Source organism: Sminthopsis crassicaudata, chromosome 4 (assembly GCF_048593235.1).
Source record: "Sminthopsis crassicaudata isolate SCR6 chromosome 4, ASM4859323v1, whole genome shotgun sequence".
Classification (NCBI taxonomy): domain Eukaryota; kingdom Metazoa; phylum Chordata; class Mammalia; order Dasyuromorphia; family Dasyuridae; genus Sminthopsis; species Sminthopsis crassicaudata.
Window position 1 is genome coordinate 62,426,077 of NC_133620.1, and position 27,329 is coordinate 62,453,405.

General features: G+C 35.2%; 1 protein-coding gene across 10 annotated transcripts in view; it reads left to right on the plus strand.

Annotated features, from left to right (window-relative positions):
- The window catches only part of RABGAP1L (RAB GTPase activating protein 1 like), a 665,899-nt gene that overhangs the window by 484,588 nt on the left and 153,982 nt on the right, over window positions 1-27,329 (plus strand). The window contains exon 1 of one of the 10 annotated variants that reach the window (XM_074308410.1): window positions 1,252-1,271. The exons of 8 other annotated variants lie outside the window; for them this stretch is intronic. Coding sequence is in view for 1 of the 2 variants with exons in the window: in XM_074308405.1 (XP_074164506.1) it covers window positions 23,855-24,022 (168 nt within the window). In the remaining variant the exon portion in view is untranslated. Of the gene's footprint in view, window positions 1-1,251; window positions 1,272-23,376; window positions 24,023-27,329 lie in introns of those variants that run through there. One more of the 10 variants, XM_074308405.1, reaches the window with a different exon arrangement.

The window sequence follows — 27,329 nt, forward strand, 5'->3', positions numbered from 1 at the left end:
TACCTGCCATCTAGGGGAGGGGGTGAGGGGAAGGAGGGGAAAAGTTGGAACAGAAGGTTTTGCATGAGTCAATGCTAAAAAATCACCCATGCATATGTCTTGTAAATAAAAAGCTATAATAAAAAAAAAGACATGATTTGATATATTTGATGAGGCAGGCTCCCTAGAATGTGCTAAAATTCACTTAATTTCCTCCAAAGACCAATAAAACAAAACCAGAACCTGACTGCCATTCTCTCTAACCTTTTGGCTAAGATGAATTTGCTTCACAGAACTAAATAACAATGATTCATATTCTTAGGCCAAAATTGGTTATTTCATAAAATAGTATGTGCACTAATAGAGAAAATATCTCTAAATGTATTTTCCTGTTGAAATCTTAATCACTGTATAACAAATACATACTAATAGTATGATATTTAAAAAAAAAGAAATAATTTCTTTATTAATCCTATGGTCTAATTAATATTGGAGAAATAACCAACTATCTTAACTTTTGAGATAATTTTATGTCTCTTGGATTTTAAGTTTGGAGTTACTCTTAATTTAATACAAAATATAGTGAAAATATAACAATACAGGCATAATAATGGTCATATGTAACCTGTCCAAAGCCTCTCTTTTTTATTAGTGAAAATAATGGTTAAAACTGTGCACTGTTTAATTCCCCCTTAATTTCTTTGTACCTGTACTGGACATTGACCTATCTGCTGTTTTTCTCATTCAATTCCCTAAGCATTTGGAGTCTGGAAAATTTAATTTCAAGTGTTTGGGACAAAAAGACCTACCCAAGTTGACTACTACAAAGATCACTCATAGAAAGCAGAATTAGTTATTAGAATCTCGAAAAGCAGACCCCATTGTGGTCTCTGAGCCGCATTCACTGCAGGACAGGGCCACTCCCTTGAAAATGTTCACAATATTTATACATTTCAGACAAAGAACCCCCCCAAATCCCACCCTCTATATGGTGTGATTGGTCACATAAGTCTATTCCCCTCTTTGGTCAGTGAAATGCAGTAGATGTACAGCTTTCTCACCAGTGCCCTTCTTTGAACAATAGAATATAGTCCAGGCCTTATCTAAAATCACATGCTTCCTAAACTGAGGCCTTTGAGGCTTTAGATAACAGTCTGTGATCAATATGTGCTTAATCTGTAAGTTCTTCACCTTTTTTCCCCCACACAAGTGTAGCTTCTGACCCATACTGGCTGGACAAATCACTTACTATCTGGAATGGACCACCCCAGGCAATGCTTCTGGATTAGAAGGTACAGAATAATTGTAGATAATCTTTATAAAAGGAATTTCTTTAGCAAGTTCTTGACCTTTATCTTAGAACTTCTCTCCCTACTCCCTTACATCCCTTCCCCTAAAGAAAAAAAAAAAAAAAAGAAAGAAAGAAAAAATATAATGCTAGGTTATAGGTATATAAAGACAACTAAGAAATCCTTTTCTTTAAGGATTTTATATTTTGCTAGTCAGAAAGATGAAAAAAAGACAGTGTGGGAACTAATATTTGAAGACATAAATCTTTTGAGGTGGCATTAATATTCAGTAAGTGACAGAAGTTAAAGATGGGATAAGAAACAAGTAGCATTTTAATATTTACAAAGAGCATTTTTCACAATTGGCTTTTTTTGTGTTATGTTTGTGATATAACAGTATTTTTTATTTTTATTTTTTATTTGGAGATCACTATTGGTGCCTACTGATTAGTGGCTTTCAACTTATAGCCAAAAAACTAAAACATGTTTTCCTTTACGTTTTTACTTTTTCCAATAGTACTCATTTTGGAATTCTCCAGGTGGCTCTAGTGCCATGTTCTCCTTTCCTTCCTGCTTCCAGCTTTCTTGTCTTTCTCCAGTCAGATAGTAAACTCCTCCAGGTCAGGGATCATTGTTCTCCCTTTCCATTCTTGTATTTCTAGCATTTAGCACAGTGCTTGTAGTTGCTTAATGAATGTTTACTAACTATTTAGTGGCCTTTTATCTCTCAACATTCATCTTCAGAAGTCTCACCACTGGAAGCCATACCTTAGAGGCTTTAAACTCTTTTATGCCTGGAAATTCTGCCCGGATTCCTGCTATTCTCAATGATGGCCTCATCTGACACACTATTATAGGCAGCTTCCCCAAACCCTCCTCCACTCTTTACCTCATTTCCTGTTCACCCAGCCTCTCTCGAATTCTGGAACTGTGTCACTGTCCCCCAAAGAGGTTGTTCAGTTTACTCCCCTAAGTCTCATTCACAATTCCTGTAACATTCCGGACCAAAGAACTTTTCCCTGGCCATCATTACTGTAGGAGGGTTATCTTCTTCCAGTTAGAATGTAACATCCTTGAGGTCAGGAGCTGTCTTTTTTTTTTTTTTTTTTTTTTTTGCATTTTTATTTCCAGTGCTTAGCACAGTGGATAAATTAAAGTTAAGTGTCTAATAAAAGCTTGTTCATTTTCTACCCCACAGTGAAAATGTCCTATGGATAAAATTAAACATTGAGCAGAGTTCTAGCCTCTAATGAGAAAAAAAAAGAAAGAAAAAAGGAGATTCTGTTGGCTGAAGTAGCACAAGAGAGCGTCTCAGCTGAAAGCTATTCTCAATGTGTCTGGCAGTCTGCAGATAGAAGGGTTTTATTCCAACATGAATGCTACCAAAAGTTTTTATTGGTGTTCAGGCCCATAATGGTTTTATGTTGTAAGCTGAAAGGATCCTGAATGTGAAGGAAGAAGCAATCTGGCCAGAAATTTTTAGTAACTGAGAGAAATGGGAATATGATCACATGCGAATTAAATTCCAATAATGGAGCAAAATGGTATGCTGGCCTTGTTTTATAAGTCATAAAAGCTGCTGAAAGAAACCTGCGTGTGTCTGAACAGAAGCACAAAGGTATTCATGTTTTGCTCTAACCTTATCACGCCTTTGCAGAACTGTTCTGAGAGTCTGGTACCTTCCTAAGCTTTCACAGCTGTTACTATGTTCATTCTCCTCCTGTCTTGTTCTCCAGCCTTTTTGCCTCCTTTTTTTCCTCTCACATAAGAAGCTGCATCTCCTGACTTTGTGCATTTTTGTTCTCTTTCTCTTGGGCCTAGAATATTTTGTCTCTTCATTTCTGCCTTCTGGTTTTCCTGGCTTTCTTAAAAGTTTCAGCTAAATTCTCATCTTCTATAAGAAGCCTTTTCAGGTGCCTCTAAATCCTAGAGACCTTTTTCTAAGATTACCTCCAATTTATCTTGTCTAAATCTTTGTAGACCTTAATTTGTATGTTTATCTCCCCCTGCTCTAGAATGTGAGCATCTTGAGATTAGGATTTATTTTTGCTTTTTTTCTATCTTAGCTATACATATGGGGAGGGAGGGAGAAAGAGAGAGAGAGAGAGAGAGAGAGAGAGATAAATAAATGCTTGTTGACTGACCACATTGTTCCCCTTGATATTTTATCATACAGTATCTTTCATTGTTACTTAAATGTTTCACATATATTTTTTTCTTTCACAAATCTTCCCTCCAGTAAAAACAATTCTGTTATCTTCATAATTCCATTTGTTTGTTTTCCCAAGCATATTTAAAAATGTAATTACATCATTTCCCCTAAGATGCTTTAGCTATATCTAATTCCTCCTTTGTTCTAAAAAAGGGTGGGGAAGAGATTGCTAATTGAGTTTCTTTTTTTAATTCTTTAAGTGTTTTTGTTATCCATTTGATTATGTATCTAGCTCTTAAAAATATTATTGTCAGAACAATTTCAGTAAATTATTTCCATTGGTTTTGCCATTTTTCCATTTCTTAAAATTCACAATATTTTTCTATTATGTCAGAACCATGGTTTGCTCAGGTTTTTAGTGTCTTTTGTCAATTTTCTTTTTGAGGATTTCTGGTATTTAAAAATATGTTTAGCATTTCTTTTGTCATTTCTGAAAAGAAAAAATGAGAAGATAAGAGTTCCTTGTAATTTGTCACATATAAAACTCATATAGGCTTAAAGTATAATAAAGTAAAATGTCAGTATTGACATTTTTGCTATAAGTAGAATGATAATTATACTTTAAGCCTATATGAGTTTTATATGTACATATCTTTCCCCCCAAAACTAAATTGTATTATCCAGAAGAATAAGACTAGGTCTTAAATAATAGACTAGTTACACAGAGAAGAATAATGATATAATGACAAGAATATGTGACAAAATTGAAGAAAAGACTTGGCTTAGAATCTCAGATCTAGCACTTAATTGTGAAACTTGAATCAAATCATTTAATCTCTCTGACCTTCATTTTCCTCATCTTATCATATGTGTGTACACACACACGCACATATACATATACATATATGGCAGCTAGGTGCTCCATAGTTGCTAGAGCACTGGGTTTGTAATCAGGAATACTTATCTTTCTGAGTTCAAATATGGTCTCATACACTTATTAACTGTGTGACACTGGGCAAGTCACTTATCTTCCTGAGTTCAAATATGGTCTCATACACTTATTAATTGTGTGACACTGGGCAAGTCACTTAATCCTTTTTGCTTTGGTTCCACATCTGTGAAAAGGGCCTAAGGAGGAGATGGCAAACCACTCCATTATCTTTTTCAAGAAGACCCCCAATGGGGTCACAAAGAGTTGTACATGACTAAAATGATTAAGCAACATTCTCTTTCTTTTATCCTTCTCTCTTTCTCTCTGTCTCTGTCTCTCTCTCTCTGTCTCTCTCTCTCTCTCTCTCTCTCTCTCTCTCTCTCTCTCTCTCTCTCTCTTCTCCCTCCCTCCCCATATGTATAAATACACATACACACATGTGCATATATATATATGTATAAACATACACACACATATATATGTTTATATCATGGTTGTTTATATTTTCTCTTTTTTGTGAACTCCTCAAGAGCAGGGATTGCTTTTTAATGTTTCTTTGTGTCCCCAACACTGAGCACAGTGTGTGGCATATAGTAGGTGCTTAATAAATGCTAGTTGACTGCCTGAGGTTTTTCCAGGATAAAAATTACCAGGTCAAACCATAGAAAGATTAGTTGAAGAGATTGGAACTGTTTAGCATGGAAGGGAACAAAAACATTTACTGAGGGGCCAGTCTAAATAAAGAGAGACAGAATTATCTGTAGTAGCTATCAGGCAATTAATTTTTCAACTAAAAAGTAGAAAACATGATTGTATCTGTTACAAGGTTCATCATTTCCAAAATTTTAAAAACTTTTACCTAAATACTTGATACTTTTAAATTTGAAATTCCTTAATGGACATATTGCAAAAAACTAAATGTCAGTATTGACATTTTTGCTATAAGTAGAAGCAGGAATCATAAAGGAGTTAACAGCTAATTGGAAAGATAGTGTAAAGATTTTCCTTAGAAAGATCCATACTGAGTTGTCAGAGCTGGTTTTAAGATAGTTTCTAAAAGCAACAAGAAACATCATTTCTGTGGGACTCTTTATTATTCTCACTCTGTTCTACTTATGGATAAGCCTAAAAGAAAAACTTACTATGAATGTAATTAGTTAACATATCAATTTCTGAAGAAGTTGAAAGTGCTATAAATGACACCGTGAGAAAGACTTTGCAAATTAAATAAACACATACTTTAGTAGTCACTGATTTTAATGAAAAAGTGACCATAGGGAAGAATGAGTGGTGATTGAGTATTATTGAAAATATGGCTTAGAATAAGAGGCCAGAAAAACATTAAATAGTTAGGGAACCTAAACCTTTAAGAAGAAGATAGAAACCTCTGAGCATGGAGTAGGTAGATAGCTATTTTACTCCAAAGCTCTTGAGGGGCAGTATTTTAAGGTCTTTGAGACTATAGTTATAGTACACTTTCAGACTGCCCACAAAATAACAACATTTTTTCTTGAGAGGGACTAAAATGGGACCATTGGAGTATAGCCTAATATATTTTTTAGCTAAATAATAGACATTGTTATATAAAATTACCTATATCATGAAAATAGAATCCTTAGCAATAATTTTAAACACAAAAATAATTATTTCTGGGGAAAAAGAGAAAAATCAGATAGTATCCCACGGATTAAAATTTGACAGAGGAGGTCAGCCCAATTGAAATGAGAAAATGCTCAGTAAATTGTGATGCTGACAAAAGTGGAAACAATTGTAATGAAAAGGAAAAATGAAATTTCTCTGAAAAGGTTGATGTAGACTCCCTGGGAACCCACCATCTAACTTAGACTTTTAAAAGAAATGCACAGAAAATGGAAGCCAAGCCAGGTAAGAACAAAACAAAATATAAACACCTGGCATAGTCCTATTTAAAAAAAAAAAAAAAAAGTATGAGGATTGCTAAAATTCACATTGAGCTGAGGCTGTGAAGAAAGCTAAGTTAAACAACTAGATGTTGGATATTTTGTTCATTAGCTATGTGCAGAGAAAAAGGAAGATTAAAGAAGCAATAGGAACTTTTGCTTGGGGATCCATAGGACGGGAGACAACAGAAAAATCTCAAAGTCATTAAATTCATATTTTGCTTCTGTTTTCTCTGCCAAAGAGAATGACTTTTGAACTGGAAATGACATAACCAAAAAATGACCCAATTAGAGATGATCTTCAAAATGAGTGAGGGGCAGCTTATCTTGCTGCTCCTGCAGTTAACTGCTCAAATGATTAGGCCTTAGGGCCTGACAAAATAATCAGAAGGGATTTCCAAGTACTACCAATCATACTTAAAATGCTATGGACAATAAGGGGAGGCCCTAGATGATTGGAAAAGGGAAAGAGTTCCATTTTCCAAAAGAGAAAACAAGAATTTAGAAGATGTGAACTTTGCCTTCAGTTTCTGTGAAAATACTAGAATGGATCGAATCAGCATGGTTTTGTCAAGAACAAACAGATCAAGCTAGACTAACCGTATTTACTGTTTGGTCAGCATTAATAAGAGAAATATTACAGACATAGTTTAGTGTAAGGGCTCATATCTTTGTTTGGAACTTTTTGGCCTATAGATCCTTTCTCTAGCTAATGTTTTTAAAATGTATAAAACAAAATGCATAATATTACAAAGAAAACTAATTATACTGCCATAGTTATTAAAAATAATATATGTTAAAAACCAGATTTATAGTTCCCAGTCTAAGAACCTCTGCTAACCTATGTTTCAGCAAAGCTTTTTATAAAGTATCTCATGTGAAGATGAAGAGGTCTGGACTGGGTGACAGTACAATGAGATGAATTCAGAACAAGTTGGCTGCCTAGACTCAAGAATGATTTTTAATGGTTTGATGTCAGCTTGTCTCCAAAAGTGTACCCTGGGAATCTTAGCTTGATCCTGTGCTAACCATTTTATCAGTGACTTGAATGGAGACATAGATGATATTGTCATCATTTTTACAAAGGGTACAAAGATGGGAAGGAAGGAGAGCTTACAACATTGAGTCAGGATCCAAAAAGATCTTGATGGGCTAAAACGTTGGCATGAATCTTACTAGATTTAGCATGTGACGTTGAGTAGATATAAATGTGGAGCTTGTATTTATGTATGCACACATACACTCACAGAGGCAACTTCAGGTGCACAAGATCAGAGAGACATGGTTCGACAGTGGCTTATACTTTAGTATACTTTGTCAGTCCAAAAGTGGATGTGGTCATGAGCTGCATTCAAAGAGACCAAGCTCCCAGGAAGGTCATGATGCGTTATGTTCAGTTCTGAGTGCCAAGCTTTTAAGAAACATTATTGAACCATGGTAAAAGATTTTGAGAAGAAATGGCTAATAATTAGCTTTCAGAAGAGAAGACTCAGGAATAGTGTGACCACATATTCAAGTATTTGAAGATCTATTGTGTTGAGCAGGAATTTGATTTGTTATTTGTTTGGGGTTTTTGGCTCAGATGGCAAAAGTAGGGTGGGAAATTGCAAAGAAGCAATCTGGACGAGATGTCTCTTTAACATTTTAACAACAGTTTTAGCTGCCCAAGATTGAGAAAGACTGCCTTGGGAAATGATGGGTTCTTTCTTCGTTTAGGTCCAGCTGAGGCTGGAAGCCCATTTGTCTGGTATATTATAGTAGGAATCATTTGGTGTAAGAGCTGGGCTTGACGTGCACGGAGGCTTTTTTCTAACGCTCCAAATCGGTGATTCTTAGAAAGTATAGTGAAGGGAAGGAAAAGGAGAAGCAAGACCAACACCAGACTTTTGAAACTTTCTCTATTAGTCTAGTTAAACCCTGTTGCAGGGTTCTAGTCACAAGCCTTCTTGCTGAAAGACTGTATGTGCCTCAGCTATCCCTTCACCAAAAAGATGTTGAAAAAAAATTGCTTAACTATTTAGTTTGAAGTTATTCCAACAATAATTAATGATACGAATGCAAAAACATACCTCAATTCACTATTTAGAATTATTTATGCCTTTTATAAAAGTAGTGTAATGCAGATAATTGAGACTTGCCTAAAGATTCTTTTTACTATGGGTTTTCTTTTGTATCTCATTCAGAGTCACTGTATTACATAACTGTGGGCTTACCTTATTTTGTTGAATCAGCTTTTCATTCTTTTCATCTTTTTAACCACTTTTTCTCACATTTCTCTTATCACATATATTTTTCTTTTATCTATTATGTTCTGTTTTTTCCTGCTTTATCAAATTACTTAAAGAGAAGCATTTTACAAATATCCTGCTTCTTTCATTCTGTGTTTCCTTGAATACACTCTGCTTAAAAGGGTATATCTATCTTTATAAGCTTTATATCATTTCATATCATATTATAATATTTTAAGTATTAAGAAATTTTAATATTTTAAAATGTTAACATCTTAAAATATTTTCTGATCTTAACTTAAAATATTAAGATATTTTAAATGCATTATTTTTCTATCAGATATTTTCAGAACAGAGAATCAAAACTGTAGGTTTCACATTTGTGGCAATTAATTATTTTGCTATCCATGATACCTTTTCAAAATAAAGAGGAAATTTTGCTTAAGAGATGATTAATTCAAATATCCAAATAATTTAACTTATTTTCTACTGTTGGCTTTAGGTTAATTTTAGAATAAATGAAAAAAATCAAAGTTATTCTTGCAAAATATATTTGATGCAGAGGCATTCTTATTTGAAAATAACTCATTCTCATTGCAATGCAAAGATAGAGAAGGGTATTGACATTTGAATGGCAAATGGATTGCCGCCTTCTTTTTTCAATAGGAATCATGTGACAGACATGGAAACTGATTGTGTTTTTTAGCATGGGTCTGAGTGTTTAAGACCAACACTTCCCTGGCTTGAATTCTGGCCCAGTAATAGTTAAGACAGTGATCTCTATTGGGAGATTCCAGACCCCTTAACCATAATTGAATATCTATATTTTTAGAACTATAATATGTTAATGTCTGAATTTTTAGTGTTATTTTTGGATATTTTTATTTCATCCAACCATCAATCAGCTATGAAGGCATCATATATAAAAGGAAATGAACAGGCAGAGTTTTCAAAGAAGAAATCCAATTGACATTAAAAAAAAAAAATCCAAAGCACTAATAGTTTAGGAAATTCAAGTTAAAAATGCTGAGGTCCCCCCTCATCGCTGTCAGATTTGCAAAGATAACAACAAAGTATATGATATGTTAGATATCATACGTCAAAGTATATAATTGTTGGAAAATGGGCACACAGTTGGTGGAACTGTGAATTCATATTGTGTTTCTAGAATGAAATTTGAAATTATGCCCCCCAAAGTCATTTATTTCTGCATTCCCTTTGATCTGGCAATGGTGACACATAGGAATATAATTCCAAAAGGATCAAAGAAAGAAGAAAAGTATATGTACAAAATATTTGTAGTAACTCTTTTTACACCGCCAAAGAACAAGAAACTAAAGGATCATGCTTCTATTGGGCAATAGCTGAACAAATTTTGGTTATGAATGTGATATAATGTAATTCTGACATAAGAAATAAAGAGATGGTTTCAGAGAGTATTGGGAAAATTCATATGAATTATTGTGAAGTTTAGTAAATAGAACCAAGAGAAAAATTTGTACATATTACAATACTGTTGATTCACACAACTTTGAAAGACTTTAGTACTATATTCGATGTAGTGACTAACCACAAATCTGGAGGATCACTGATGAAACATGCCCTCTACCTCCTGGCAGACCTTGTAGACTAAGTTGCAGAAATATATTTTTGGATAGAGCCGATTTAGCAATTTTATGTCACTATGCATTTTAAAATGATTTTGCTTTTTCTTTTTCCCTTTTCAGTTGGGAGAAGGGAATATGTGGAAGGAAAGAAAAATAAATGCTTTAAAAAGAAATATAAAAGAGTCAAATAATTTCAGGTCAAATTGCAGGTTATATTCAAAAAATAGTGTAAGGCTGAGATTGGATTTGAGATATTTCACCAACTATTTCTAGAAATCAAATAATCCCATTTAAAAATCCTAATCAAATAATTACTTTTTGTTTTTATTTTAGTGACTCTTTGATCTTACTGATGTAGTTGCTTTTATCAGAAACCATTTATCAGTAGTTCATTTTCTTGTCCTAAGAAGTTCTTCTGTGATGACTCACAAAAATTTTTAATAGAGAATTTGACTCTGGAAATCTTTACCTGCAGTTTTTTACTCACATTCTGAAGGTAGTAGTGATGGCATACACCTGCTTATACCTTTTTAAAATTTAACCATTGGATTTATAATTTATTAAGAAGTTTCTTCTTTACCATTTTTATAATTTATATGATTCCCCTAATTTTTATTTCTATATCTCTTAGTCAGAATGTTCTAACAACTCTTTTAGAGAACCAAATCATACAAATTTGAACTTGAACTTTGTATTTCAAAGAATGTCTTCTAAAAACTGTTCATATATGCGTGAATATGGACTCATGTTTGACAGTTTTCATAAATACTTATCCTTTAACAATTATTTGTTAAGATCACATTTTTAGATGTGTATCCAACATAGGTTAAAACTTGAAGCAGCAAAATTTTGGCACAGATGAGAAAGATCCTGTTTCCTTTTATTCCATTTAAATGGAGAAATTCCACTTAAAGATACAGACATACCCAAATCAGACTAAATAAAAATAGCAAAAATTTTACTCTTATTTGTGCCCAAGCCTATAATATTAATCTGTAAACTGATTTACTTACTGCTAGAAACCACCCTCTGTGATGGTTAAGTAATTTTACATTTAATAACTTGACCACCATTAAATTCACAGAAACATTTCTTTATCATGGGTAGTACACATGACTCGTTGGGGACCACAGTATTGAATGAAGATGATGCTACATCATTTTATAATGAAAAATTATTTTTTCTATCCTGTGAGCCATAAGACAAGCATTTCAGCATTGCAAAACAAAGTAGGACTAGGATGCAGGAAAAAAAAAAATCTCCGATTAATTCATGTCATTTAACAAATTTAATCCGTGTCATTCAGCAAATGACAACAAATTCACTTTGTCTTGACAACTCAAGGGAATCAGTAGAGAAATCTGGGTTTCTGTGATCTCTTGTCTTTGCCACATGACCATCTTCTCTTCCCATCAGACAATTTGTTGATATCTTTTTTCCCCTGAGACAATTGGGGTTAAGTGACTTGCCCAGGGTCACATAGCTAGGAACACACACTGTTAAGTGTCTGAGATCAGATTTGAACTCAGATCCTCCTAACTTCTGAGTTTATCCTCTGTACCACCTAGCTGCCCTAATTTGTTGATATCTTTTACTTCTGTTTTTCAAAGTTCCTCATTAGTCATTTGTTTCACCTTTCTCACATCAACCATGTATCTTTCCATTGGCTTCTGGATGATATTCATTTTTAATTCTTGAAAAAGTGTTCTATTCCATCTTTTGCAGTTGTACAGCAAGACTATAACAAGTCGCCTTTAAATTTGATTCTTTTTGTTTGTGGGATACACAGGGTCATTAAAGAAACTCCACAGTTTTGCAGGGGAAATTCAGTCGTTCTCTTTTGACGTGGTTAACCATTGTTCTGAACTTATTGTCCATCTCTGTCCCAATGCTTTTAACTAGAATATCTAGAAAAATCTCACAATCTATCAGGAATCTTCTTCAACTAGCACCCTCTCTGTTGAACCTTCATTGTGGTGAATTTGTTTGACAAGCATAAATTTCAGTTTATGCTTTATCTGATATTTGTAATTAGAGAGTCAATGAAAAGTGTTATTTATGTTGTAATGCAAGAAACAGAATGGGACATTATATTACCTTTATTTTCTCTCCAAAGTAGAAGAAAGTAGAAGTAGGCTGGTCTTTATACAACATCTACAAACGCTTTAAAAATCAATATCATTTGGACTTAGCTCTTTTTAACAATGAGGTGATTCAATCCAATTCCAACAGATTTATGATGGAGAGAGCCATCGGCATTCATAGAGAGGACCATAGAGACTTGAATTGGAGCACAACATAGTATTTTCACCTTTTTTCTGTTTGTTTTTTTCTTTCTCATTTTTCCCTTTTTGATCTGATTTTTCTTGTTCAGCATGATAAATATGGAAATATGTTTAGAAGAATTGCACATGTTTAACCTATATTGATTGAATTGCTTGCTTCGTGATGGGGGAGAAGAGGAGGAAGGGAAAAAAAAATTTGGAACACAAGATTTTTCAAGAGGGAATGTTGAAAACTATCTTGTATATTTTGACAATTAAAAGCTATAAAATTTTTAAAAAAAAAGCTGAAAGAGTTGTTTAATTTGCATTTTTCTAATAAATAGTGATTTAGAACATTTTTGTATATAACTACAGATGGTTTTTCTTCATCTGAAAATTGTCTATTCATATCCTTTGACTATCAATTGGGGAATGACTTGTATTTTTAAAAATTGGACTCAGTTCTCTATATATTTTAGAGAAGTTGGTTGTAAAAATTGAAGGGAGAGATTTTTTAAAAATAATTTTTTTTTCTGTTAGTTCTGATCTTCCTCTCTAATCTAAATTCCTTTGACCTGCTTCTCTAAATTAATAGTCTTCTTCTCACAGTTATCTTTGTGGTTCCTGTGATGTACTTCCCTGCCTATGACTCTTTATGTAAAGAATGAATAAGCAAAAAGGGGGAAAAGTGACAATTTGAATTGTAACTTCCCTTCACATAGCTACTTTCTTTAATCAGAATATGTATCTGGGACAATGGAGTGCAAAGAGGCCACTTACTCCTTGGTTTTAAAATGAGGTTTATCCATTTAATTCTATCTTACTACTGTAATTTGGACACTTTAGATTGTTTTTTTTTTTTTTATGATTGGTGTCTTTGTCAGTACTAAAATTGATAACTATATTTCTTCTTTAAAACTCAGTTTTACAAAATATATAAAAATAATTGTTTATATGTCTTGTTATAGAAAAACAACAAGCACCTTCCTTCTTTCATTCATTTGGATACTTTTAAGATTTCACTTCACATTCAACAAAGTGATAAAGATGACAAAGGCTATGAACAGTCAGTGTTGGTGGGACTGTGAAAAGATAGGCATACTATCCACTCCTGATAGACATAAACACTTTGAAATAATGTCCTGAAAGTAACAAATGCGAGGCACCTAACCCAGGGAGATCAAGAACAGAAAGTCTCCATAAGTACCTAAATATTTATGGCAGTACTTTTTGTAGTAACAAAAATTTGAAAACAGAGTAGATGTTTTATCTATTGAGAACTTGTGGTATGATTCTAATGGGATCTTAAAATGCTTCAAGTATGGATAAATGTGAAAACAGGAACTGACAAAAAGCTCTCTTCATTTTTCTCTCAGTGCCTTATTATTAATGATAATAATCATAGCAGGGTTTATGATTTACAAAGCAGTTTATATACATTGTCTCATTTGATCCTCGTGACAACCTCGTGAGGTATGTGTTATTTTTATCACCTTTTTGCACATGAGGAAGCTGGAGTTAAGAGAGTTTAATTGATTTGCCCAGGATCTCTTAATTGTCTGAGGCAGGATTTGAATGCAACTCCAGCACTCCATCAATTATGTCACATGGATTGCCTCTCTGTCTTTTACTGGATTATCCAATAACTTCCTAAGTGGCCTCTCTGCTTGAAGGTCCTTCTCACTGATCCCATGTTGTTTTTCCTAAAGCATGGCTTTGATTCTGTCTCTTTCATTTTCATGATTATGCTTACTAGAAGTTTATTCTTTTAAATAATGTTTCTTTTCTTCCAAAAATGCCAAATCCCTTTTTGGCTCTCCTCTCTTCTTCCTCGTTAATGAGTCATCCAAAGAGTATTGATCCAAAGAGCCTGAAATCTAAACTATAAAATCCCCTTTCTGTAAGGTAGGAAATAATAAGATTTAAACTGTAGGAGAGTTGGCCATTTACCAAATACACAGTTGAGTCACAAAGTCTTTCCTAACTCTATATAGTCAAGTTTGTAAATGTCTGTTTCCTCTTTCTTTTTTTTCCCCCTGAGGCTGGGGTTAAGTGACTTGCCCAGGATCACACAGGTAAGAAAAGTGTCTGAGACCAGATTTGAACTCGGGTCCTCCTGAATTCAAGGCTGGTGCTCTATCCACTGAGCCACCTAGCTGCCCCTATAAATGTCTGTTTCAAACTCAAAACAAGAAAATTATTTCTGACTGTAATCCATTTATTACTCCTTGAATTGAAGTTAGCAATGCACTTCATGGCAGCTACCAGAAACTTCTGAACGGTTTGTCTTTTGCTTCCTAGATTTGAAATAAAGAGTTTTGTTAAGTGTCAACTTCTCCCTAGACTACAATTCAGGGAAGTTTTTCTCAGCACCACTTTTCTTTCCTCATTTCTAATGAGGTTTCCTTTTCCTGACTTTCAGATTTTTTCTTCAATTTCCTCTTCTAAAAGGGATTCAAACTATCTTTTATTTCCAAACACATTCTTCTTTTTACTTCTACCTACTCAGGGACAATCTTTTATCCACTGCTAATTTAAAATTAGAAAACACCCATATTTATGTTGTGTTCTTGTTCAAACCAAATAGAGAAAACAAAAAGAAGACGTGTAATTAGAAGGTTTTCTTTTATCACGTGCATTAGTTGTGATCTAGATATATCTATATCTATCTATCTAGCTAAAATGTTAGGTAGATTAGCCTAAAGCTGTCTTAGAGATGACTTTTCCCCCGCCTACACTGTCTGGGCAACTGAATCCTTTTGGCATTTTGGAAATGTCATATTAATTGTGTTTTCCAATTAATTTGACATCTCTCCAGAAGTTTGGCTTCCAAATCTCAAAGCTGTTCAGATTTAAATTTTGTTCATTTCATGAGTATTTTCATAAGTGCTTATCATAGTGTGTCAGTTTCTAGCTGTGTGATCGGTGTTTTGAACATATTACTTGACTATTAACAGATACTTATTTAGTAGGCAGCATTTATAATGCATTGTCATTTTAAATCTGGTTATCATGAACCAAAATTCATTGAGTTGGTATGAAACTAAATGACAGAAACCAGCTGATTTTTGCATTTTAATATAGTAAGCTAATTCCCTTCCCATTTTTTCACATAAAAAGCTGGAAATGGGCTTGATAAAATGGGCTGACATTTGCTGAAATATAGCAAAATGTGTATAAACATATTTTGAATGGTCTTAAAATGCAAAAGATGAAAGGCTGTTGGTTTCCAATGTTAGGTTCATCTTTGGATCCTCTCTTTGTAAATAAATATTTTTTAAAACATTTTCAGTTTTCCCTCTCCTTTATAGGTATACAGGTAGTAAAGTAATTAGGATGTTTTCTTCACTCTCATTTTCAGTGTTTAGATAAGAACAATTTTTTAAGACCTGCTTTCAAATTCAAAATGGAGTATCTATTATATCCTTTCAAAAGGGCCTTGTCTTAATCAACTTGTCTCAAATAAGGAGCTGACTTATAGAATTGACTTCTGATGAATAATTATTCATCTACCACAATTAAACTCAGAGGTATTTTGATATAGCATAAAAATTTTGATATTAAATGGGATAAATGTCTCATCCCTACCTTGTACAAGAAGCCTTTCTAAGTCTCCCTTAATTCTAGTGTCTTTCCTCTGTTGATTATCTCCAATTTATCTTATCTTATTTGCATACAATTGTGTATATGTGTATCCCTCCTTAAACTGTGGGCAGGGACTGGTGGTTTTTTTTTTTTTTTTTTCTTTGTTTTTGTATCCCCAGTACTGTTTGTTATATCATAATAAATGTTTGTTGACTGACTGACAAGCACTTTTGTGGACTCTTCTCACTCCCAGTAAAATAATAATATTAATGAGTCAATCCACAGAGAGTTTACTTTCTTATAGTATCTTTTTTCTTTGTGGTTATTTCATAACTAGGAACGTAATTATATGAATCAAATTAGTACTTTTCTGGGTCTCATCCAACAGTGAACAAATTATTAGTGGGAGAAAATAAATTGTTTATTGAACAATACAAATTTATAATTTAGGATTTCATGGTTTCACATCTAAACCATTCTTTCAATTCTGATCCAAAAAAAAGCTGTCAGCACTTACTGCCTCCACTTCCTCTCTTACTCATTCCTTAGTCCATTGCAATAAGATTTCCATCTTAATCACTCAACTAGAACTGCTCTCTCAAAGGAGCAACAGTCTCTGAATTTCCAGAGTTTAGCACAATACCTGACATCCTTAATAAATCCTTTGGCTTGAATTGACGTGCAGCTCAGATGGTCTTTTCTTAGTACTTCCTGACCTCTCTGCTGCATTTGTTGTATTGCTGCCCTCGCCTCTTATTTAGGTTTTTTGGTTTTTTTTTTTGGTCTGTGATATCATAACACTGAATTCTCCTAGCTTTCTCACCTCTTTTCCATCTTCTTGTGGGCAGAGTCCTAAGCATTCTTCTCACTCTGTCTTTTTTTTTCTTGGTGTCTCATTAACTTCTACGACTTTAATCAATATTTCTATATAAATAACTCCCCAGGTCTGCAGAGCTAGTCACAGTCTCTCCTCTGAACTTTGATTCCATATCACCAATTGTTTATTTCATTTCAAACTGGATGACATCTTAAATTGATTATCTTCTACCTAAACTATCCCTTTTTTAACTTCCCAATTTCACTGGAAAGCACCACCACTTTTTTTCAGTCTCCCACATACATAATCATAGTATAGCCTTGATATCCTGGCTTTCATACCATTTACAGCTGCCAGATATTGTCATTTTTCTCTATAAAGTCCCTCACATTCAATCTTTTCTTTCTATTGACACAATTGCCACCTTTGTAAAGCTCTTATCACTCCTTGCTTAGACTCCTACCAAGTCTTTCTCCATCATACTCCACACGGCTGCCAAAGTAGAGGCACTCTTCCTAATAACTCCAGTGGCTTGCTAATGTGTCTAGTATAAAACTTTAACTATCTGGCTTGTAAAGCCCTTCGTAGGTGGACCTCATTCTAGCTTTCCACCCTCATTTTTCAATTCTTGCTTGTCTGCACTCTGTAGTCCATCCAAACTGATCTCTCTGTTTTTCATACCTGTCAACCTGCCTTTTCATTGCCTGTCTCCCATACATAGAATGTACTTTCTCCTCTCTCTACTTCATAGAAATCATCTCTTCCTTCCAAGTTAGAGTTCATGAACCACCTTTGGCTTAAATCTTTTGCTGCTAAGATTGTCCATCTAGACTTATAGAATATTCTAAATTTAAAATTTAAAAAATTCTTCCCTGCCCCCCCAGGCTGGGGTTAAGTGACTTGCCCAGGGTCACACAACTAGGAAGTATTAAGTGTGTGAGACCAGATTTGAACTTGGGTCCTCCCGAATTCAGGGCTGGTGGTCTATCCACTGCGCCACCTAGCTGCCCCAATTTTAAAAATTCTTAATTGCTGGCCTGATACATAGCAGGTGTCTAACAAAAATTGATTAATTGATTTCACATGATCAGCACAATACTTTTCTTCATGCATTTAGTGTCCTATGCCATAAGTACATGAGGCATTTGTAAATAGGACTAAACATTTAAAATATATGGACATTACAAATTCTTGGGGGGAAATGGAAATTTGGATCAATTTATAGTTTTTACATGATTTTAAATATCCTTTATAGACCTGTAGTCATCTTGAATAAGAAATAGTGCCACTATACTTAGCATGTGTAAGATCACTTCTTTAGTATTATGTTCAGTTCTTTTTAAAAAGTAATTTATAGAAATCTGTTTTCCCTCCCTCCCATCTCCACCCCCATAAAAAAAGAAAAGAAAAACAGTTCTTGTTTTAACATGCAAAATAGAGCAAAATAAATTCCCTCATTATCTGTTTTCATTAAACATGTCTCCTTCTGTGTCCTGAATTCATTGTTTTCCTTCCTCCAGGAAGCTAGAGGGCTCAGTGGTTGGCGTGCTGGGCCTGAAATCGGGAAGTTAAATTCAAATTTAATTTTTTATACCAAATATCTTTGTGACTCTGGGCATGTCACTTAATTTCTGTTTGCCTCTTGCAAAAAAACAAAAAAGCAAATTGTGATGCGCAAATAAGAATTATTTGTTAAATGCTTAGCACAGTGCTTGGCATGCAGTAGGGGCTATGTAAATGTTTATTCCCTTCCTCTTCCCTTTCAGAAGGTAGACAGTTTGCTTCATCATTGGTTCTCTGAATCATAGATGATCAATATGTTAATCTTACAGTGTTCAAAGTTGTTATACATATACTACTCTTCTGATTTTACTTTATTTTGAATTAATTCATATAAATCTTTTCATGTCTCTTTGAAATTATCTATTTTCTCATTTCTTATAGCACCATACTATTTTGGCACATTGATATGTCACAATTTCTTTAGCCATTCCCCAATAGAGGGTCATCACCTTACTTTCAATTATTTGTCAGCATTTAGTGCTCTCATTGAGGAAAGAACACTGATTATCTAGAGAATGTTCAGAAGAGGGTAACCAGACTCATAAAGGGTCAGGGGTACATGGCATATGAAAATCGATTGAAGGAACCAAGATTGTACAGGCTGGATTAGAGGAGACTCATGGGACCATGACAAAGCTGTCATAAGAAAAAAGGTTTTTAGACTTTTCCAATTTAGACTTAAAAGCTAAAAATAGGAACAATAGGTTTAATATTATGAAGAATTTTTTTCTTTTGTTGAATCTATGTGATGACACCTCATTTCTTTTTTTAAAAATATAAATATATTATTTATGTATTTTCAGCATTAATTTTTTAAAAAATTATTTACTTATTTTTAAGTCTTTTCTTTTTAAATTTTGAATTCCAAATTCTCTCTCTCCTTCTTCCCTCTCTCCTTCCCACCGCCATTGTTAAAGCCCAGCATTGTAATATCAATTATATGTATATATAAAATCATGAAAAATATTTCTATATTGGCCATGTTGCCAAAAAAAAACAAACCAAAAAAAAATAATGAAAATGAAGAAATTGTTTTTCAGTTTATTCCATCTCTTTCTTCAAGTGGGTAGCATTTTTTATCCTTTGGAATTGTCTTAGATAATAGCACTGATCAGAATACTAAGTCATTTACAGTTGATCATTATAAAATATTGTTGTTTCTGTGTACAATATTCATCTAGTTCTGCTCACTTTACTTTGCATCAAGTTGTTTAAAGTCTTCCCAGGTTATTCTGAAAGCATCCTACTTGTAATTTCATATAGCACAACAGTATTCCATCATAATCATATAGCACATCTTATTTGGCCATTCTTCAATTGATGGGCATCCTCACAATTTCCATTTCTTTTCCATTACAAAAAGAGCTGGTCTAAATATTTTGTATACATAGGTCATTTTACTTTTTTATAACTTTTTTTGGGATACAGATATAGTAGTGGTATAATTGGGCCAAAAGGGTGTGAACAGTTTTATAATCTTTTGAGCATAAAATTCCAAATTGTTCTCCAGAATATTTGGACCAGTTAACTTTATCACTAGTGCATTTGTGTCCCAATTTTTCCCACTATCTAAAACCTTAAAAAAAAAACCAAAAAACAAAAAAAAAAACAAAAAACACACACACACACACACACACACACACACACACACACACACACACACACACACACGGAAAACTGGGATACTGATACATTGTTGGTGGAATTGTGAATACATCCAGCCATTCTGGAGAGCAATTTGGAATTATGCCCCAAAAGTTATCAGACTGTGCATACTCTTTGACCCAGCAGTGTTAGTACTTGGGCATCTGTCCCAAAGAGATCTTGAAGAAGGAAAAGGGACCTGTAGGTGCAAGAATGTATGTGGAAACCCTTTTTGTAGTGGCTAGAAACTGGAAACTAAGTGGATGCCCATCTGCTGGAGAATGGCTGAATAAATTGTAGTATATGAATGTTATGGAATACTATTGTTCTGAAAGAAATGACCAGCAGGATGATTTTAGAAAGACTTGGAGAGACTTACATGAGCTGATGCTGAGTGAAATGAGCAGGACCAGGAGATCATTATATACTTCAACAACAATACTATATGATGATCAACTCTGATGGACATGACTCTCTTCAGCAATGAAGTATGAACCAAATCAGTTCCAATAGAGCGGTAATGAACTGAACCAGCTACAGTCAGCGAAAGAACTCTAGGAGACGACTATAAACCACTACATAGAATTCCCAATCCCTCTGTTTTTGTCCACCTACATTTTTTATTTCCTTCACAGGCTAATTGCACACTATTTCAAAGTCCGGTTCTTTTTGTACAGCAAAATAACTGTATGGGCATGTATACATATATTGTATTTGATTTATACTCTAACATATTTAACATGTATTGGTCAACTTACCATCTTGGAGAGGGGATGGGGGAAAGGAGGGGAAAAATTGGAACAAAAGGTTTGGCAGTTGTCAATATGGGAAAATTACCCATGCATATATCTGGTAAATAAAAAGCTATAATTTAAAAAACCCCACTAGACAAGAAGAAGAGAATAAGCATTTGTTATTTATTTATTAACCAACTGTGTACCAAGTACCCTTAAATTTTTTTTTTTTTTACCAATATCATCTCATTTGATCTTCATAATAGCCATGCAGTAGATGCAATTATTATCCCCATTTACATTTGGAGAAACTGAATCAAAGGGAGGTTAAGTGACTTTCCCAACTATTGAGTGCCTGAGGTCAAATCTGAACTCATATTCTCATCCCAGGCCAAACACTCTGTCCTGTTGCTTCTGGTCAAACAAACATCAACAGCTCAGAGTTCTAGTGTTTAAAAGGATGCTGGAAGTCATCTACATATGTAGTTCCAAAACCTCATTTTACAAATAAATACACTGTGCTCCAGGGAATCAAGTGACTTAGTTGCAGTAACACTTTGCTTTTGATGTGCTGCCTCATGCCATCATCCAGCTCTTCTGAGAAGCCAGAACTCATGGTCAGTGTCCAGTCATTTGAGAACAACTCAGAAAAAAAGAGATTGGCTTTAGAAACAGAAAATCTCAGGCAAATCTGACCTAGGCTACTTACTAGAGTTGTGTGACCTTGAACAAATCACTTTAATGATTTTTATGTCATGAACTCTTTTGGCAATCTGGTAAAAACCCTTTTCAGAATGTTTTTAAATCATAAGCTAAAATACATAGGATTACAAAGAAAACACAACTATATCAAAATTTAGCTATCAAAATAATCTATTGATGGGTACTTCATGGATCTGTGGAGCCCAGTTTAAAACCTGTGTATTGGATTGTGAGAGAAAGAGAGACAGAGACAAAGAGAGAGTATTTTGTTCTAAACCTATGATCTTTTGCTATTGTTGCCAATTTCCCCCCAAAACTAGGTCGTGCAGCATAGTTGAAAGAATCTTGGATTTGAAATCAAAGGAACTGAATTTGAATCTCAGCAGCTACTCACTGATCTTGAGTTTAATCTCTGCATGCTTCATTTACCCTATCTTTGAAATGAAGGAAATTGGATTATAAGGTGATCTTTAAAGGTCTTTTTAAGTTCCAAATTCTGTCTGTTGAATAGTTATTTTTTGTTTTGTTTTCACAAATTAGTATGGAGAGTATAGGCTATGTAATGACATATAAACATTTTATCTAAAATATTTTATCCTGAAAAAAAGTCAAAATCTCTGATTTTCTAGTTTTTCATGGGGAAAAAAAAGAAGAAAAGTCTTTTTGTTCTATTCGCATGGTTTTCCACTTTTTCCTGAGTCATTTATAGCTCTTAATATTGCACCTGAATAGCATCATTGGCTACCTGCCCACTTTCTTCATCTTAGAATTCTAGATCTTAATTTTGCAATGGAAAGAAATGGAAGAAAGAAATGCAATGGAAGAAATAGCTCAGAAAGTAAAACAAGTTGTTCCAAGTGCCATTGCTCTATGTCATATCTTACCTAGATAATACATGGAAGTATTATGCATGATACATCTTATTGGGGCATAAGATCTAAACTGAATCTGTTGCATCTGGCCATTTACCTAAGAGTTGGCCCATTTCTTGTTGTTCAACTTAACCTATGTCTGGTTGTTTACAAAGAAAATAATATAAATAATATAAAATAAGGCTAAGAGCACTTGGATGTTCTACAGTTCCTAGGTTGCAGATGATAATACTATTGAGATGATGTCCATTTAATGCCATTCTCACTCACACATTAATTTACCCAGTGAATATAAAAATTATATGAATATAAAAATGTTTGGGATGAAATTTTTGGCTTTTATGTTGAAGGTCTCTAAGAGGGATCATATTAATCTGAGAAGCTCAACTTTAACATTTTCCAAGTGTTTGCATTTCCAATACTAATCTTGTCACATCCAAGATTTTAGCCTTTTAGTAATTCTGGGTTCTCCTAAAATCAGTCGTGTCCTTGCGACCGGTCTTTCTAACATGCTGAAAGGCTCGGGAACATCCTGGCACTGCAAAACAGCATTAGCGCTACAGACAGTTCAGACACAGGGTGTGTCATTCCTGCTTCTCTGAGGCTCAGTCCTTGGTCTTCCGTCTGCGCTCCATCATTTGCCCTTGTACCACCCCTCCCGCTGCGCCAGGGATCCAGCAGGGACTAGAGCATCCTGCTCGGAAAGCCCAGCATAATCCTCGACTTTTATTCTTGTTATTAGAAAGCAGGAGGCAATAAAGGTCAGGGTTTTTGCTGGCAGGCTGTCTGATTTTTTCACATGTTAAGAGGAGCTAGTTCATCTGTCTGCGGGCTGAGGCTTCAACAGCATAAGCTGTCAGACTAACATTGATTGAAGGTGGAGCGGGAGGGGGGAGCGCATCTGTCCAATGGCTGGCTTGCCATTGGCTTCTTATTACAGCATTCTCCCCTGAGACACACCCTGCATGCTCATTCACCTACCTCCTCCTCCTCCTCCTTCTCTTCCCTCCCCTTCTTCTCCTACCCCTTCATTACTGATTCACAGCAAGAGGCAGCGGCAGCGGCAGCAGCAGCAGCAGCAGCCCTGCTTGTCACGAATCAAGGATTGCAATGAGCTCATCCTTTTCTCCTCACAGCCTCACAACTGCCCGAGCTTTCTGGTTCCTGCCGCCGCTGTCTGCTCACTGATACACAAACACACACATGCACACACACTCACAGCCCGGGCCCTGCTAGGGGGGCTTGTTAAAATCTGAACTCTGGTGCGCTCACTCTTGGCTGTTTCCTCAGCTCACCGGCTCTCCCTGCTTTATATTTAGATCTACGTTTGCTTTTTGTTTTCTTTGCCCACCTACTTCGGGGCTCCTGAACAGTGGCTGGTTGGCTTTTATGGTGGCCAGAGTCAAAGTGCTCTTCTTGAGACGTTAGCTGGCACTTCCCACCACACTCAGGCGTGTCCAACATCCTCCGGGGGAGACCTTAGCTCGGCTCCCCTCCTCCTGTAGTTCTTCAGATTGTGGCTAGAGAGACCCAGGCTTCTCATTCTGGATACTTACCTCTTACTGCTCATGGAAGAAGGGGTTCCCTGCCCAACCCCAGCTGCTAAGCTCACCCCTCCTGTCAAAAAGTCCCAGGACATGCACGACGAGCGGAGCAAGCTGGTGAATGAGTACGCATGCCGAGTGCTGGAGCTTCTGGGGATGGGCCATCGCCTGTTTGTGCCACGGCTTCTGGCGGTGAGACCACTTTTTATTGAACTTCATGTTTAGGAAAGCTGTCACCTTTTTGGCCTAGGAGAATCCCCTGCCGCCGAGAAGGAGGCTTGTGGTTTCTTCTGTGTTCTTCCTTTTACCCACCCTACCTTGGAGTAATTGCTGAGTGGTCATTATCCTTCTGGCCGAGGACTGCCAAGGGGCCCCGTTCCTGAACCTGGTCCACGCCACTCCTTAATTGGCAGGAGGGGATCCTAGCTCAGAAGGGCTGAATCCCAAAGGCTATTTGCTTAGAGCCAGGAATCCTCTTCCTGGGTTTAACTCCATCTTAGCAAGTGTATTTCTGGGGTTTGCTACATTAGATGATAAAGCAGAATGCACCCATGCTTGATGTGAGGACTTCTGTTATTCATGCATCTCACAGCTGAATTTAAAAGCCAACATTATGACTAGTTGTCTGAACCTGTATCATAGGCTGTTTCCCATTTTACCATTCTGTTTGATTGCTATCTTGGATTCCCATTTGTGTGTGTGTGTGTGTGTGTGTGTGTGTGTGTGTGTGTGTGTGTGTGTTGGGGTGGGGGGAGAGATGTCTAAAAATACCCGGGCAGGAAATAGTTAAAGATGCTTTTATCTACTGGGACAACTGAACTGAGGATCTTTGAAATGATCTGAAGCTGATATCTCCTAAATGGTACTGAGAAGTCTGACTTGCTTATCGCCTATATTGTCAAAAAAGAAAACAGAAAAAAACAAAAACAAACACATGCTACTTCCTTCCCACAGAGAGTTAAATTTAAATAGTAGCAATCAGTGATACAGGATTACAATCCATTTCCCTTCAGTGTTTTGGTAACTATATCTTGCCACTGTTCTGCCATGTCTATGATAGATCTACACCGTTATTTGGTAATTGGACCACAGTACTTGAGTCTGCCTGTTTTGCATGATACAGCTCAGTAGGATTCCAGATTGTTAGACTTCTGTTATTTTGGAACCCTTTCACTTCCCGAGTTATTTTACTGAATTTTACCCATTTCCCAGCCCTTCCTCCCCTCATCTTGCTTTTGATTTACTCCTGCCCTTCCATCATCTTCCTTGCTCTGCAGCTCTGTAGATAGATCACTAACAAATATGCTGTTATGGTTATTGAAAGGTCTGTTTACCAGAATCCTATACCTTGAATGTCTTGAGTTAGAGACATTTGTTTTGATTTTCAAATTGTGGACAATTTAAATTCATTTTTAATTCAGCAAGCATTTGGGAACTACTTATATGCAAGGAAGGCTCTGTGCTACTCTTTACTGTGTTGGAGATTTTGCAAGGCTTTTATCCAAAATGTATAATTCAATTTTCATTTATGCAATAAATAAAAAGAACCTAGCATGTCTGTGTCCAGTTCGGATTCCCCTTGGTCATTATATTTCTGATTTCATGAATTTTTATTTTATAATTAAATAGGAGATTATAGATTCATTGTTTGGTTAGAGAAAAAAAATTAAAGAACATCGGGAACAAGCACCCTTGACACTTGAGAATCTAAAGTTATGAAAACCCAGCAAATTCTTGTCATTCCATGGTGGAGAAGGGTATCAGTATTTTGGGTCTTATGTGTAATCATCTTTTCAAAAAGTATTAAACTTTATGACTCAGTGGCTTTTGATGGTAACTCTCCAGAAAACAGAAGATTCTCCTCTTGTTGCTTCTTCTGTATTTTAAGATTGTTTGATAGCAAAAGTTTCCCTCATGTTGGTATCTGCCTTAGGGATAAAAAACTTTCTCTAGTTAGCATTAACTAGAAGTAACTTTCTGTAAAGCATATTTTGGATCTCAGTCTGTAGCTTTCCGAAAGAGTTCCATTCACTTTACATTTTTAGCTACACAGAGTTTATCATTACTAGTTTGGGATATTGTGGATATAATGTCCATTTGGTCATTTGGAGGTTTGACACCAGCATCCTGGGAAATAGCTACTTACTACATATGGAAAGCTTATGGAAAGGCATTTCTAGAACTATATGTGTCTCTTCCACAAGGTTGCATTTGAGCAAGATCTATGGGAGAACCATGTTACTTTTCCTATTGACAATCATTACATGTATAATGTCTAGTAACATGGCTTTTGGTTTGGGGAATACCATTCATCTGAATTGCTGTTTTCAATAACCTATACCAAAGGGAAGTTCAGTTGTTCAGCCTTGTTTTATTGAACTGTCTAATGATATAGGATCAGTGGCTAATCCTTACAGGAAAGACCTGTGAGGAATCTTGCCACGTGCAGCATTGTAGCCCCACTGCCATCAGTCAAGAGAGCACAAACTCAAGTTTTTAAAAGTTTACAATAACTCTTTAGATTTTAATCATGTTTTGAACATGAATGGGAAGGAATTTAACTACACTAGAAAAATCTGGTTAATTACTTGAAGGAATCCATTCACTTTTGAAAAAACTAGAAGGACAAGTTTAAATTGTTTAAAAGAAGCATAAAACGTTGGGAATTTATTAATGAGATGTGGTACTATGGATTTGTAATTTGGAACCTTGTTGGAAGTATCCTGTCACAGATAGATTAAATTCTTGTGTGTGACTAAAGAAGATACCAATAGAAAGACTTACTCTCTCTTTAGACAGACCTTAAATTTGAACTTCAATGTGTTGAGTCAAAAGATGGCTTTTAGAAACCATTTATAAGGAATTTAACATTAGATATTCCTCTTCATAAGGGAAGGTTCCTATAAAGAGACTTAGCAGAACAAACTGTGTTTTGCTGCCAAGTACTAATTTTAAAAAAAATGGCAGAAACAACAATAAAAATCTAACCCCAAAATTCTTATATCTCTCCTGTGGCCCAAACAACTCCCTAGATGCTCACTGGCTTTGGCTTGCCCTATTCAGAAAAAAAGAGCAGATGTGCCCAATACTGAAGGTTGAATTAATTTGTAATTTTTTTTTATTAAATTTAATTTTAAATACATTAGGTTGGGGGGAGAGATATGAGATGTAATGACTCATTACTTAAAGGTACTCAGTGATGAAGCCTGTTGTGGAGTGAATAATGACCCTCCTATCTCTGTGGTAAATAGAGATTTCCATTGGATTGGTATAAAATGGAGTATACCCCCATATATCTGTGCCTTCTCATTTTAGATGATGCTGTACAAATGAACCGTGAGGAAATTAATACCCTTCTTACCTTATCTTGCTTCTTTTGCATATTTTCTATAGCTCTTTATGACATATCACTTTGATGTAGACATGTTATCTTGTCTGCATTAAGAACTTGTCTTAGACTAGCCTTTAATTCAGTCACAAGCCTGGCACATAACAGGTA